General features: G+C 30.8%; 1 protein-coding gene across 3 annotated transcripts in view; it reads left to right on the top strand.

Moving 5' to 3' along the window:
• Positions 1-14785, top strand: part of LOC134695693 (LIM and calponin homology domains-containing protein 1-like) — an 85344-nt gene that overhangs the window by 46957 nt on the left and 23602 nt on the right. For 2 of the 3 annotated variants that reach the window (XM_063557054.1, XM_063557056.1), the window contains 6 exons: positions 1721-2413; positions 4802-4941; positions 8534-8741; positions 9877-10254; positions 11528-11648; positions 14173-14199. In XM_063557054.1, the coding sequence (XP_063413124.1) occupies positions 1721-2413; positions 4802-4941; positions 8534-8741; positions 9877-10254; positions 11528-11648; positions 14173-14199 (1567 nt within the window). The remainder of the gene's footprint in view (positions 1-1720; positions 2414-4801; positions 4942-8533; positions 8742-9876; positions 10255-11527; positions 11649-14172; positions 14200-14785) is intronic. The other variant, XM_063557055.1, reaches the window with a different exon arrangement.

The following is a 14785-nucleotide window of genomic DNA, read 5'->3' as shown; positions in this document are numbered from 1 at the left end:
AATTATCATAATTCAGCAGTTTATCAAAGAATTTCGATTAATCAGAAGCTTGCTTTGTACTTCCCACAATGCATTGCTAGGTGTATTATCAGACTGTCATAAGAAAATCTGTGTAAATTAAGTTCATAAAAGTTTTAAAATTTTAAGAGGTTAACATGATCTATTGATTTTAATTGGTTTAATAATGGAAAGGTGTTGGATTTATTATGTTAACAAACCGGGGTAAGGTTACAAACTTAGCATAGATCAGCCATTATCGATCAGTCTTTGCCAAAGAGAGACAAGTTTTTTAATGTTTCATTTGTACTAAGTTATTTGTAAGTTAAGATGACTAATAAGGTGCAATTTAAAATGATATTATAATTAAATTCAGTATTTTCAGTTTGAAAATATAAAAAAAATATTATTCAACATAATTTTATTCGATTATCTATTCCACTTTTGTAAACTTAAGTGTCAAATGTACTTTGTGGTTTGTATATAAAAATGATACTTTGGTTTATTTGCATAAATTTTGCAGTATATGGGAAAATTTAATAATAAAAGTGATTTTAAAACTTGATTCACAAGACAATGTTGGGAACCTTTTGTATGTCGAACAACATCAAAAGTAATAATTTTTATCCATGCAGAAATGTTGTATTCAGTAAAATTATAATGCACAATTTTGAACAAGATATTCTAAGATTACATTTCCAATAAAAGTAAATAGTATTGTGTCCGGCATTGATGGAAACTTGATAGACTCATCAACCCATGCTATATAAATTTACTTAACAACATACGGAGAAAAATTAATTCAACAGATACAACCATATGAATAATTCACTACAAAACTTTATATTTGTTTGAACTTGATATCAGAAATAAAAGTTCATACATGGGAGTTCTATACTTTGAAAAAAGACTAATTAAATTTAAGTCTGATATCTGGAATGATACTTCTTACATAGGGGTATTTAACTATGAAAACAACTTTTAATATGATTTATGATAGCAGACTTATTGCATTGAAACACTGACTGAATATCAAATCAATTTCATCGGAAGAAGCAGCTGGGGTTGTGTTTTTGTATTGCCATATATGGTCATGCACATGCGGGTGGTTCCATTTAAAGCACTGATATGGTCATGCAAGCATGAAATTCATTTGCTGTCAGTTCTAACAAAGCACCATAACAGATCAACTAAAGGTTATCATATAATTAAATCTGTTGGTATTGCTCTTTGCAGCAGCTAGCTTGTGTAGAATGATTACCAGACTTGACAGGGAAGGGAAAGAATATAACATACTTTGAACCTTACAATAATGCACATTGTTTTAATGGCTCTCAGTGTAGTAATAAAAAAAAAGACACATAAAAAGCCTGTAGACAAGAAGATCTAAAAAATACAGTGTCTACATAGATAAACATCAAAAGACATGCTAAATTAAGCATACATTAAGAAGTGTTGTACAAAAATCATGGACTCTAACTGGTGAGAAATATGGGTAAATATGGATTTTTGATGATTTAATTTAGGAAATAACTGTAACCTTAGTATCGGATGATGTACATAATCATGATGATGTAGTCAAGAAAGAAAATTTACTTTTTGATAAGGAAATAATTCTTTCAGTGTATTCTATGATAAAATCACGAAATTGAAGTGTTTCAAGTTGATTTTCTAAGAATTATGATATGAGATATTGTTAATGAAATGAGTTTATATATTTCAGGTTGCTATAACAATTTATTGGCTAGGACGGATAGTTGAGACCACTTGTAGTGGACCACACTTGGATCAGTCAGCATTTGCCGCTCTTGTTAATATTCATAGAAAGGATATTTTATCAGACAAACCAGTGCAACATGATTCTTTGGAATGTAGTGGATATTCTAGTGCATATAGTTCACATGACGGGAAAGAAGGACAGGGTGATTCTGTAGACAGAAAACACAATCGTGATAGTTCATATGATTCTTTTGGATCTTACGGTCATTCTCGAGAATCTAGTTTAACAGAAGAACTGAACATGCCTGTGGGATCAGACATGCGCCGCTATGGGAGCACTAATTCCCTGAACAGAAGTGGAGAATTAAGATTGTCTTCAAATTTAGATGCAAATTCGTATGATGGATATCATCAAAGTACCCCTGACTTGTCAAATCCTCACACAAGGACTTCATCAGTGGACAGTTATGACGATTCACATGGGAATCATTCACGGCAATCGTCAGATAGTGTTGATATCCCTACTAGAACAACTAAAACTCAACGTAGGGTTAGCCAATCAGAGGATCCGTTAAAATTTATAAAATTAAAACCGTCAAAAGATTTAGCCAAACAAGCTGTAGAACAGATTACAATGGTTAAGGAGGAAAAACAAGTGAGGAAGACAATAGATAGAGATGAGGAAGACTGGCAGTCAGTAAGTGTTTTACCCTGTAGTAATCTAGAGGCCTTCAGGTGGCAATGACAGACCCTCCCCACCCCCTTCTTTTGGTGACTCAATGCATGTGAATGGGGACATATAATTGGAACCCTGTTTTTCCTGCGTTGGGAACCCCCTTTTAAAAATGACTGGATCCGCCCCTGGAAAGGGTATGGTTGACAAGCAAAATTAAAACTTCAGTATATCATTGTAGCTCAATTGATAGGAATCCCCTTGTATGTCATTTACAGCAAATGTAATTCCCTTAGTATTATTTATTAGCTGTACTTTTACAGATAGACATGTATTATTTTAGTACTGTCATTGGACACATGCTGTAAGCAGTTGTCTTTTTATTTTAGTTTTATGAGCATACATGCTTATAAACTTTGTAAAGTGTCAGATGGATAGATAACATGCATAACATTAATCTAGAGCTGAATAAATAAAATGATTCATTGGTCCACTTTCCCATTAACGACTGGTAAACCTTGGAAATATACCAAATGGGCAAGTGCAGTTAAATTATGGACCTAAAGAGACCTGTCACAGTGTGTCTTATTATGGGAAAATTAATAGATTTTAAGGATATTTGATACAAAAAAGAAGTTTCAATATGACAGCAACCCAACAGTCTAAATGATCATCTAAAGCCAAAAACTTTATTTTCAATATTTTGAAAACATTGGGCTGATGTAAAAATTGTGACATGCCTGAACCCCATAGAAGTTTTACAGATTTAAGGCTGGTTGGCCAATTGCTAAGCTGAAGACCGTTCCATTATTTGACATATAAAACACATGCTTCAATTTTTGCATATATTTCCAAATTAAATGAGAAAATAGCGTTTCCTATGCATTGTTATGATAAGCACAAACTTGGCAATGCTTTGAAATAAACACAAAAGAATCTTTTTAGAGGAACTGGTTATGATTTTGTATTTTCAATTTTTAAATGATTGAAAGTTTTAAAACTTTCAATTTCACTTATAATGTGTGTTTTCGTGTTGGTTATAAATTTTGACAGAGTATTTAATTTCAAGCTTCTTTTAAGAACACGTTCCTTTTATGTTGTATTATATAATCCATTACATGTCACCATGTATAGTTTGTGTTCGGTAAATAAGTGGTTTTGTCAAGGCAAACAAAAGCCCTAAATAGCTGTAGAAGAAATTTGCATGATTTATTTTGCCATGTTAAGCTGACTTAAATCAGGTTTATTTAGTGCTTTCTATATATATATATTTATTTGAATTTTATTGCAAAATTTCAGAAATTTTTACTGAAAGTTGTAAGTCCACTCAATTACTACAATCTACAAATATCTATGCATTTTTTGTGGGGGTTCTAACATTTTATATGCATAATACTCTCAGGCCCGTAGCCAGGAATTTCCAAGTGGGTTCGTTGGACTCACAAACTCGACTTTAATAGTCACAATTCGAACAGAACATTGACTTTAACAGTACTTATTTGTTTTCAAGGGGGGGTTCATCCAAACCCCCCTGGCTACGGGTACGACTCTGTGTAAACAAATAAGATTTAACATTAAACGTTTAAGACATTTTTCTGGATGTTTAAATGTTAAAAAATATGTTTTGAAATTAAATGTATAGTACATTTTATTATGAAAATTGCATAAAATATGTTTTGAAATTAAATGTATAGTACATTTTATTATGAAAATTGCATAGTATGATCATTATCAATGTTAACATGGTAAATAAGTTTGACCTTTCTTAGTTTTTCCTCGCAATCGACAACCACTGGACCTAGACATCTAGGTGTTTTTGACTTAATAAAACTTATGGTGTTAAGATGCTGTGTTGTAAAAATATGAAACCTGCCTCTTGCACGTTTGGATACAGGGTTTTCTGGCTGTGATGAACATCAATTGGTGGTATTCAGCTGTTATCTGCTCTTTGGTTAAGTTTTTGTCTCTTTGACATTATTTAAATTCCCGATTTCTATTCTCAATTTTATCATCATCTTTTATTCCTGATTAAGGTGGTACCTAACACTACAGGGAGATAACTCTGTAAAATCAACTAAACATTTTAATTACATAATTTTGTGTTGTTTAGTGTTATTTTTCTGATAAAACGGTTGGTTCAATTTCTTAAAAATTTCTGTATTTTTGTCAAAGAGTCAATGTAAATACTTTGTCAAAATTTTAAGAAAACTAAACGAGCCAAATTGATTTTAGTTAAAGTGTTGGGTAACACCTTAAGGCAGATGAGGGGAGCTAAATCATAAAAAATGTGATTTGTTCATACTTTAATTTGCCAAAATAGGTTTAAATCATCATACATTCATAGTATGCAGTTTATTCTTTACATATTTTGTAATATTTGGCCTCTATAAATGTCTAAAATTTATTCTGTAGAATTTATCAAGTTGGAAGAACAGACGACGGAGGGTGTCTGCTGCTACCATAGAAAGAGTGGAAGGAGCAGATGATATAAATAAAACTGAAGAAGAAAAGAAAAAGCCAGCAAAGACATTTGACCAAATGAAAAAAGAAAGGTGAGAGAAAGAAAACACTTGTTAAGCTTTAGAGCTTCAGTTAAAACAAATTCCAGAGATTTTTATGCCCCTGTATCACCTACGATAGTGAGGGGCATAATGTTTTCTGGTCTGTTCGTCTGTTCGTTCTTCCATTTATTCTTTCGTTTGTTCGTCCGTCTGTCATGCTTCAGGTTAAAGTTTTTGGTCAAGGTAGTTTTTGATGAATTTGAAATTCAATCAACCTGAAACTTAGTATACATGTTTGTTATGATATGATCTTTCTAATTTTAATGCCTGTTCTGACCCCAATTCCACTATCCACTGAACATAGAAAATAATAGTGAGAATAGGGCATCCGTGTACTTAAAACACATTCTTGTTTATTGTATTTTAATATAAGCAGTCAAAGTATAAAAGAAAGAATAGAATACTGTGTAACTGTTTAATTTATTTTGATTTGCAATTAAAGTAGTTATAATAAGATCAGAGCCAAACATTGTATATGGGCATGATTGATAAAAATTCCTGCATGTTATATACAAACCAATCAATCTTCAATAGTCATAATAAATCACAAATTACAACTATAAATTATGAATGAATGTCTGAGAATTGTAAGAAATATAAGACTTATAAATATTCATAAACATGCAAGATTTAGATCACAGTGTTCAAAGTTAAAGATTTTTTTGACATAATTAGTCAAGACATGTCTTTCTGTTTCTACAGTAGCTTGGCAAACTGTCACAAGACATAACCCCAATTGAGGAGCACAATTTCATTAAAATGTTTCCTTAACTTGCCTCTAATCCTTTTTTTCATCAATTTTAATGAACAACAGGCAAAATCTCACAGTCGTAAAATGTGTAACCATGGTAACTTACAATTAACTAAACTTACTCAGAATCACAATTCAGCCAATCAAAATGCTGTATTCGGTGTTTCTAGTACTGAGTAAAGTTTTACGACCAAAAGCCCAAAAATTAACAGCTTATTATTCTTTTTTATTTTCAAAATTAACATGTAATGAAATCTTGAACAGTTCAGTTCAGTTTACCTTAATACATGTAATATATTATCACACATAAATGGAGCCTTAGTTGTCTTCCACTTCTTACTGAGTTTTTTGAAGACAACAATATGTGACTTAATTCATTACTTCAATATCAGTCTATCTATAGTCTTTAACCTATGGCCTGGAATGTATGATTGTAATAATACACACGATATATCATTGTACAGGCTCCAACATAAATCAATACCTCGAAGAATTTATCGAACTTATTTCAATCAGGACAGATCTAAATTATGTATTTCAAAAGGAGCTTAGCATTGACTTTGTTTGGCTTGTATGATATGATTGTTTAATAACGTTAGACTGTACACATATGGTATTGACCCAAGAATGTTGCATGTGGCACATGTATATATGATAACTAAGAAAAAATATTTCCCCTGTTTTTAAAGATAAAGGGGACTTTGGTGGGGTCGAGTGGTCCAAGTAGTTATTCTAGTTTATCACTAGCCTGTCAACACTTCGATTGTGATTAGGGACCCCATACCTGACTTGTATGACTTTTATCTTTTTGAATTGTTTAGCATTGTCCATTTTCCAGTTATATAGCTTCTTTTAATTATAGGTCTCCAAATGTATACCGAATAACTCTGATTTAATTAAAAAATACTGCAAACTTCTTGCAAATGATATGGAAAACTCGCACTGAAACAAAAATCTGGTTTCTGATCAATTCAGCCTTCGTGATTAAAGTATTGGGGGACTAAGTGTAATATTGTACCTATTATTTGGACAAATATTATAAGTTGGTAAGCAGTACCATAGGTTCATTGTTATAAAGTTATTACTGTATTTAAACACAGATAATTCAATATTTGATAATTTTTAAACATATTTACCAAGTAATATATGTTTTGTGTTCAATAATTATAAATAAACAAAGGGACGACACAGACAGCACAGTAAACTTTTGACATTATTGTGTAAAAGGTTTTTGTTGTTTGTCGTCGGGTTGAAGAGAGATATGATAAAAAAATCAAGGTTTTGATTTAAAATACTGAATAGAACCATTGTTATGACAAATGTATGATATACTGTTTTATATTCTGGGACAATATATATACTTTGGATTCATTACTGATCCTGGGATTCTAATTTTCGTGGATTTTGCAGTTAGGGAAATTCCACTGTAATTCAGATACTTAAGGAAATAATATTTTAGTAACTTGATTTAGCAAATGTTGTATGAAACCATTAAGAAGTGGCTTATTATTTTAAAATAAAACCATCAATTTCTACTGACAGTACTGTGTAGGATTTTGAAACTTTTACATGTAGGATATGACTGAAATGTAATCCTAATATAACATGGTCTGTAAAACTTTTAAAACTTTCACATTTCAACAGTTGTTATAACATTACAATACTGAAAGTTTAGCCAATTGCTGCATTGTCTGTCCAATGTCACTGCATTGATAAATTCATACACAAAGAGGAAGTAAATAAAAATTGTAAACAATTTCCCCCCCCTCATTAACAATGTAACTCAAGGATAATTTCAGACATGAAATTGATTTGTAAGAATTTTTGAAATATTTGATTATCTGTACCTGAGAATTGTTAAGTAAATAGGTTGTCCCTGTGTCTGATTGGTTTATCATGAAGTATGGTTAGATTGAAGTAGCTATCACAGATATTTATGGTGGATGATTACTGTGTTGTTGTAAATTGTTGGGTAGTGACAATGATGTCAAAGTGACTCTTGTAAACAATTGAGACGGTCATAAATAGTTTACATTTGTTTTGGGGTAGCGTCTCCTGTTTCTTGTATTGATCAGAGAAAAAATAACCAAGCAATGAATCTTTTATCATGTTTATTGAATAAGTAGGTCCAATAAAAGTATTTTTTTAAAGAATATTATTCTGATTGAACATGACTTTAATACACTGGTATATATTAAGAAGTTACATGTATAGGGAAAATGAATTTCAGAAAAAGATTTATCAATTTGTCTAACACATCTATGTACAATTTGGAAATTAGTATGGCGTTCATTATCACTGAACTAGTATATATTTGTTTAGGGGCCAGCTGAAGGACGCCTCCGGGTGCGGGATTTTCTCGCTTCATTGAAGACCTGTTGGTGACCTTCTACTGTTGTGTTTTTTTATTTGGTTGGGTTGTTGTCTCTTTGACACATTCCCAATTTCCATTCTCAATTTTATGATCTATATATTAATGAACAAGACAGTACTCATCCAACAGTTCTCAGTGTTGTGTGGCTTTTTTATTTTTTGAATGACCATGCAAGCCATTATATTACTGCATGATTATTTAGGATTGTGTCCCTGGCTATAAAAAGATCATATATCATGCCACTTTAGATTTCACAGAAAACTGTTTGAAGACCAATTTAACAGTCAGCAGAATAAGCAAACAGAAATTTCCAACTGCTCTGACTAAATAACTGAACTAGCATCATTTTCTTAACCCCATGTTTAAAAAAAATGTTAAAATATGTATAATATACTGATCATAATTATAAGATCTACACTAAATAAGTAAGTTAAGTTCAATATTTCAATATTTTTCAGAGATAAAAGAAAAAGTGTTGGTCAGTTACCAGTACATTTCTATCCTATAGAAGATAATGAAGACTTATTATGGGATGTGAAGACCCCATCCAAAGCTCCATCCAAAGCTCCAGCTTCAGGAATTAAAGATGCTATGTCTCGGATAGAAGGAAATCAAACAGAATCTGAACCTAAAAAAACTCCAATGTTGTCTGCCAAAAGCAGATCAGTAAGTCTAGAAATATCAATAAAAAGTATTTGCAACATTAAAAAAAAGAAGATTTATTATGATTGCCAATGAGGCAACTCCCCACAAGAGACCAAAATGACACAGACATTAACAACTGCAGGTCACCGTAACTTAGTGTTGATAGATCTTATAGTTATCAGCTGTATCAAATCAACAATGAGCAAAGCCTATTTATTGTAAAAAAATATCTTCCAAGAAACTCATTGAAAGAAAGGACGTCAATAACATGACAATTCTTTGTATAAAATCTTTGAAACATGAATGTCAGAATATTTTTTGGTCCAGGCTGCATTTATTGATTTTTTTAGCTGCACAGTCAAGCCATGACAGTGCAAAAGTACAAAAAATGCATTGCAATTCTTAACATGAAATTTTTATAGAACATGTATATAATAAAATTTGAAGGCGTTGTAATCATAAAACTTCTTGCTATTGTTTGTAATAAATTATGCATTAGTGCAGACAAAAATGCACTTAAAAGTTGTCAAACCAAATGCTTGGAATGCAGTGCAGTAAATTTTTATTACTCTTCCTAACTTGCTTGAATTTCTATCTTTGATATAACATGCTATGTTCCATAATATTCTGTTATTCAATAACTATTTTTCTAAATAGCAGCTGTGTAAATACTGAAAAAAAACCAAAATATGTAGATTGAAATTTTTCATAATTTAGAATCCTACAGAATTTAAACTATAAATAAATGTATACCATTACTTTATATCTATAGGCCTCCTTCTTTACACATCCCCTTTTCACATGCTACAATTAGGTCCCTAGCTTACAAATTAATTGTCTTTGGAATGGTCCTTATTTTACTATTTTTGGAAGTTTCAACAAAAACAATATATGTCTTTTGGGATTTAAGGTTAATAGTTTAATAGAAATAAAAGATGCTGTACTATACTCACTCAGGGGGTCACCATCAGCCTTCAACAGTGATAAAACCTGTACCACATAGCAAGCTATAAAAGGTCCCAAAAACTTTTAAAATTCTGCAAGCAGCATAATATCTTAACGTTGGAAAGGGCCTACAAATTCATGTCGTTGATAAGAAAATAAGACCAAGAGAATAGTTTATTTGAGCATTTATATTTCATAAATTATCTTGTAGAAATCTATGGGCAATGCATTCACGGGATCAGGAGTGTCTGCATGGGCTGACAGAGACAAGGAACAGAAGGAAACATCTTATAAATCAAAAACAGAAAACAGAAGTAGTCGAACATTAGATGAAAATCATAACGCTGAAAAACCACCAAATCAAAGTGCACGAAGATTATCCAATAAATTCAGTAGTATGTTGAAAAGTTTTGAAAGTAAGGAAGATAATGAGACACCGAAGGTCTACGAAAAACCACCAAGAAAATCATTCGAATTCAGTAGTGTTGACGCAAAATCGGATAAATTTAAGGATCCTAAAATTTTGGATACACAAACTGCTAGATCCACGTTATCGCCACAAAAAAAGCCTGAGCCAACTAGGCCTAAGGTAAGATTTTGTTTGTCTGTTTTATAATTGTTCGGTATTAAATAACTGTAAACACGGTAAATAAGTTGACAGAAGTTGACCTATGAGAAATTGAAACGTATATAGTTACATGTATCACCTAATAAATAAGTTGTCCTTTATACACTGATAAACACATAACAAAGGTTGCAGGTCAATTATGTCATCATTGTCTGCTGCCGCATCAGATTTACGAGAGGCATAGAATTACACATTATGCAATTAATCAAGAGATAAATAGAGCAGTAGCTTCACTAAAAACTTTAAAATTTATTCTTTTACAATGATATCTACTAAGAAGTACACGATCAGTCACGGAAACTTATGTATTGCATTACCATACATGTAGAATAAAATTTCAAATATTTTAAGGTATTTACTATCTCGAAATTTGGATTAATTCAATGAGAAAAAATACAAGATTAGTAATTTGGATTTCATCAAATCCTCCATTCAATTAATTCTGCAAGATTTCATTTGCAAAGCTTCATTTCGGTGAAATCTATCTGGTATCTTGCAATAATAAAATCATTGCAAAAATTTAGAAATACTCTTTTTAAAAAAGATTCTATATAGCTAGATCATTGCAGGCAGCCACCTCAGTGGACTGTTAGGCATACAAGAACCAGTTATTTACAGGGTTAATCATTATTCAGTGAAACAGTTAATTTAGAAATATCCCGACCAGAGAATACATAATTTACACTATAAAGAGTTTGTTAAACTATTGTTATTGGCTCAGTGATAACTGTGTTTAGTATATTGAACAATAGTAGCATTGTAATATCACAGTAGTGAATAATATCCTGCAGAGAAGGGATTAAATTTTAAATCTCGTATCGAAACTAGTATGTTATATGTATGAAATAGATTAAACCAAATATATCCACCCATCTTATTTAAACATTTTTGGATGTTTGTGTTTGTCCAATCTGTTTATGATTTAATTGAAACAATGCCAAGTAACTCTTTGGAAAATCATGATCCCCATTCCAGATTATTTTGTGACTGACATATTTAATTGAAGTGTGATGTCAAAATAGTGATTTGGATAGAACTGTGTTCTCTGGAATGTTGATCTGATTAAGGAACCAGATAGATCAAGTCTGGATTGTTTTTGTGGTGGTACAATCATTATACACAAGTATGCCAAATATGGAAGTGATTTAAGCCTCCAAGATGTTTTAATATCATTTATTGTTCCCTTTTCGGGTTAATTTGGAAAATGATATCATTTCAAGCTGTTGTTTTTCAGAATTATATTGAAAAGGATATAAAAATAAAGCAAAAGTCACACAATCCAAAAGGTTTTGGAATAACTGTTATTGGTGGACAAGACAAGAAGCAGCCAGTGATAATTGAGAAAGTTAACTTAGGTAAGTACTGGTACAGAATACTAAAACAAGGTACCAGATTTTAATGTTTTGAAAATTGACGAATCAGCAAATCTATTTTGTCAAAAAAATATAATGACTCTGGTGTAATACTTTATTTAGGAGATTATTTACCATTTTACATGTAATAATTGTTTTATCATCACCTATTTTACTATTTTTATTTGAAACAAGAAAGAATCATTCTTTCCATCAAATCTCATTGTGTTTAAGTTTGGCTGACCACTATTAGCAAAAACTGGAGACTTTTTTCACTAGTTAAAATAGGCAAAATCATGAACATTTCGGCATTATTTGCAATTAATGTTGGTTGCAGATGAGAACTTCATAAGATATGAATTTTTGCACTGAAATTTGATCTGTTAATATTCAAGTGATACCTGGTTTTTTTTCATTTCCTGAATAGAAACAAAACCCAATCTAATTAGTTGCTGAAATACAAATTTATATATTTATAAGAGAAAATGATGAAATCAAAATTGGGATATGTCCTCTAGATATACAAATATTTTCTTCAACCACAAAAATTGATTTCAACAAATATACATCCACAGTTGTAATAGTCTTTATAATGCTATTTAAGTACATATTCATTGCCTAATTTGTTTTATCATGTTCCATCAAGACCAACATGGTCGTATTCACTAGCTTCCAACATCATCTCTTCCTGTTCATTGACATTATATCATATCTTAATTATCCATCTTAAGGTTTTCTGTTTTCACGTACGTGATGTAGGACATTTTAGCAGAACAAATTGACTGAATTTTTTAAAAGTATTGAGAGTGCCCTTTTTTGAAGACATTTAATCATATCTAAATTGGTAATCAGTTATTTTATAATTATTCCTTTTAAGAAATTTACTTGTTGCCTTTTTAGCACTGGCCTTATCTCTCTCCTTATTAAAATGTGATGGCTTTATCTAATTATTTTTAATGTAGGTTAAAGATATTATCATATAAATTTAGTTTTTTTCCTATTAAAAAAAAAATGAATTATTATTTAAAGATCATATATATTTAAATGGATGAGATAAGTGTAAAAGGACATTTTTATGTCAACCCTCTAATATATTTATCTATCTATAGCATCATAGCTAAGGGGTAAATGAAAATATTTTTTATAAGTAAAATTTTGTTTGTTTTTTTCTTATAAAAAACTTTCCTCATTCAGTTATGCTGCATCATATTAATTTTTCGCCAAAGGTGAAGAAACTGACAATCCATTAGAAAAATATTTCATTGGAGCCATCGTGTCATCTTAACATTTTTAAAAACACATAAACACCGATTAATTTGTTTGATTAAGGTATCTAAAGACAGACAAAAATAAGTGAACATACTATTTAAACCTATTTTGCATATAGATAGGTATTTAAGGGGATTAGGTATTTGAAGGAAGTGAAAGCTTTGCATAGTTCATGCACCAATAATATGAGTAAATTCTGTTGGAATTTTCTAATTGCTACAAGCATAACAAGATGAAAAGCCAAGACTTATCTGAAAAAAGCAAGATTATATTTTTAATTAAGAGAGGAATTGATAAAGTTTGTATATTAGATTTTTACTTAAAAAACATATATAAAAGAGACAGAAAAAGTTCAATGGCACTTTAAGTAAGACACGGTTCAGTAAAGTGTCTGTAGAAAAGATATCAATTTAGATTTTAACTAAAAACTGGCATAAGACAAACAGGAAATAGTGTTTCTTTTTAAAAAAAAATGTTATAAAAGGATATTAATTTGTTCTTGGGGGCAATAGGTGACTTTCTTCTACTGGACGGAATATTTGTCTGACATATTTACGAGTAAATTATGACTAGCTTATGGCATAAACATTGCGTATGAGTGTTAATAATAGATCATACATAATTAAGTACCAGGTACAAGGACCAAGACATGTCACTTGTCTTCTAAAACAATATCTACAGTATATAACAAATGTACACATCTTACAGCAAAAAAGGAAAGAATTTCCATTTCTTGTTTTTTTTCAAAACATGTCAATATTATTAATAAAGGACACTTCCAAGGTTAATAATGACTTTTCCTGGTGTGATTGCACTACTTTAATAGTTGTGCTATTGGTTTTGCTAGACAGGGGACACCTCTTGGGGAAAAAATATGATGTTTTCTAAAAAAAAAATTTAAAATTAACTGATTAACTATAGAAAAGCAGAATTCAACAGAATTGAAAATAACATTTAGCTTTAAATTGTTTGTGACCCATTGAAGCTACACCCCTGCACCCCAATACCCAGTTCAATTCAGACACTTCCATAGTCTTACTACAACCTAAATTTAGCCTTATCTATAGGAGAGTCCATTTGTGCTCAGGGAGTTCACTCTACAATTCTGAATTATTCTCTTTTTTGAAAACCCCATTCTGGGCACCCTCTCTCTTTGCTCTTGTAAGATTGTAGATGAATCATTATGTTATAACCCAACAATCCTCTATTTACGATATCATACATGTATTTATCATTGTCATTTCATTATCTAAAACAGATTCAGGGGTTTCTATATTTGTAGATGGTGAGTAGACATAGTTACCAACACTGGTAGCTAAGGTGAAGGGTCAAAGGGCACGACCTCACTTATTTTAGGTCTCATAACACTTGACGATACTCAAACTAACAACTTTTATTTTATAATCTTTTTTAAAGCCATTTTGAAAAGAGGAATAAATTTCAATCTTTTTGTAACAAGGAATGAATCTGTATCTATAAGAAACACATTTGTCTTTATGTTTCAAAGGTTCATATTCTCTTCTACTAATAATTTAAATTCTACTTTTTCTCTCATGACTGTTACCTCTCAAGGTCAAACTTGTTTACATGTAGACCTGAAACATACATTACAATAAATAATGGCATAGTTTATTATTTGTCACATAACTTCTGGCTAAAACACATTGTAACATTACACCATTTATAATAATACTTGTCAAGCTAATTTGTATTAATCTTAGGAAATATTTATACACATTATATTTTCTGTTTCATATTTTGTCCTATTTATTAACTGTGTACCGACCCATAACACATGTCATATTTATAACATTTATCTGTCTGTTAAATATTTTTCCGGTCATATTACATTTTTCATGCATATTTGTTCA

This window comes from Mytilus trossulus, chromosome 14 (genome assembly GCF_036588685.1).
Source record: "Mytilus trossulus isolate FHL-02 chromosome 14, PNRI_Mtr1.1.1.hap1, whole genome shotgun sequence".
Classification (NCBI taxonomy): domain Eukaryota; kingdom Metazoa; phylum Mollusca; class Bivalvia; order Mytilida; family Mytilidae; genus Mytilus; species Mytilus trossulus.
Note: the sequence above shows the minus strand (reverse complement) of the source record. Positions and strands in the feature narration are given on the sequence as shown.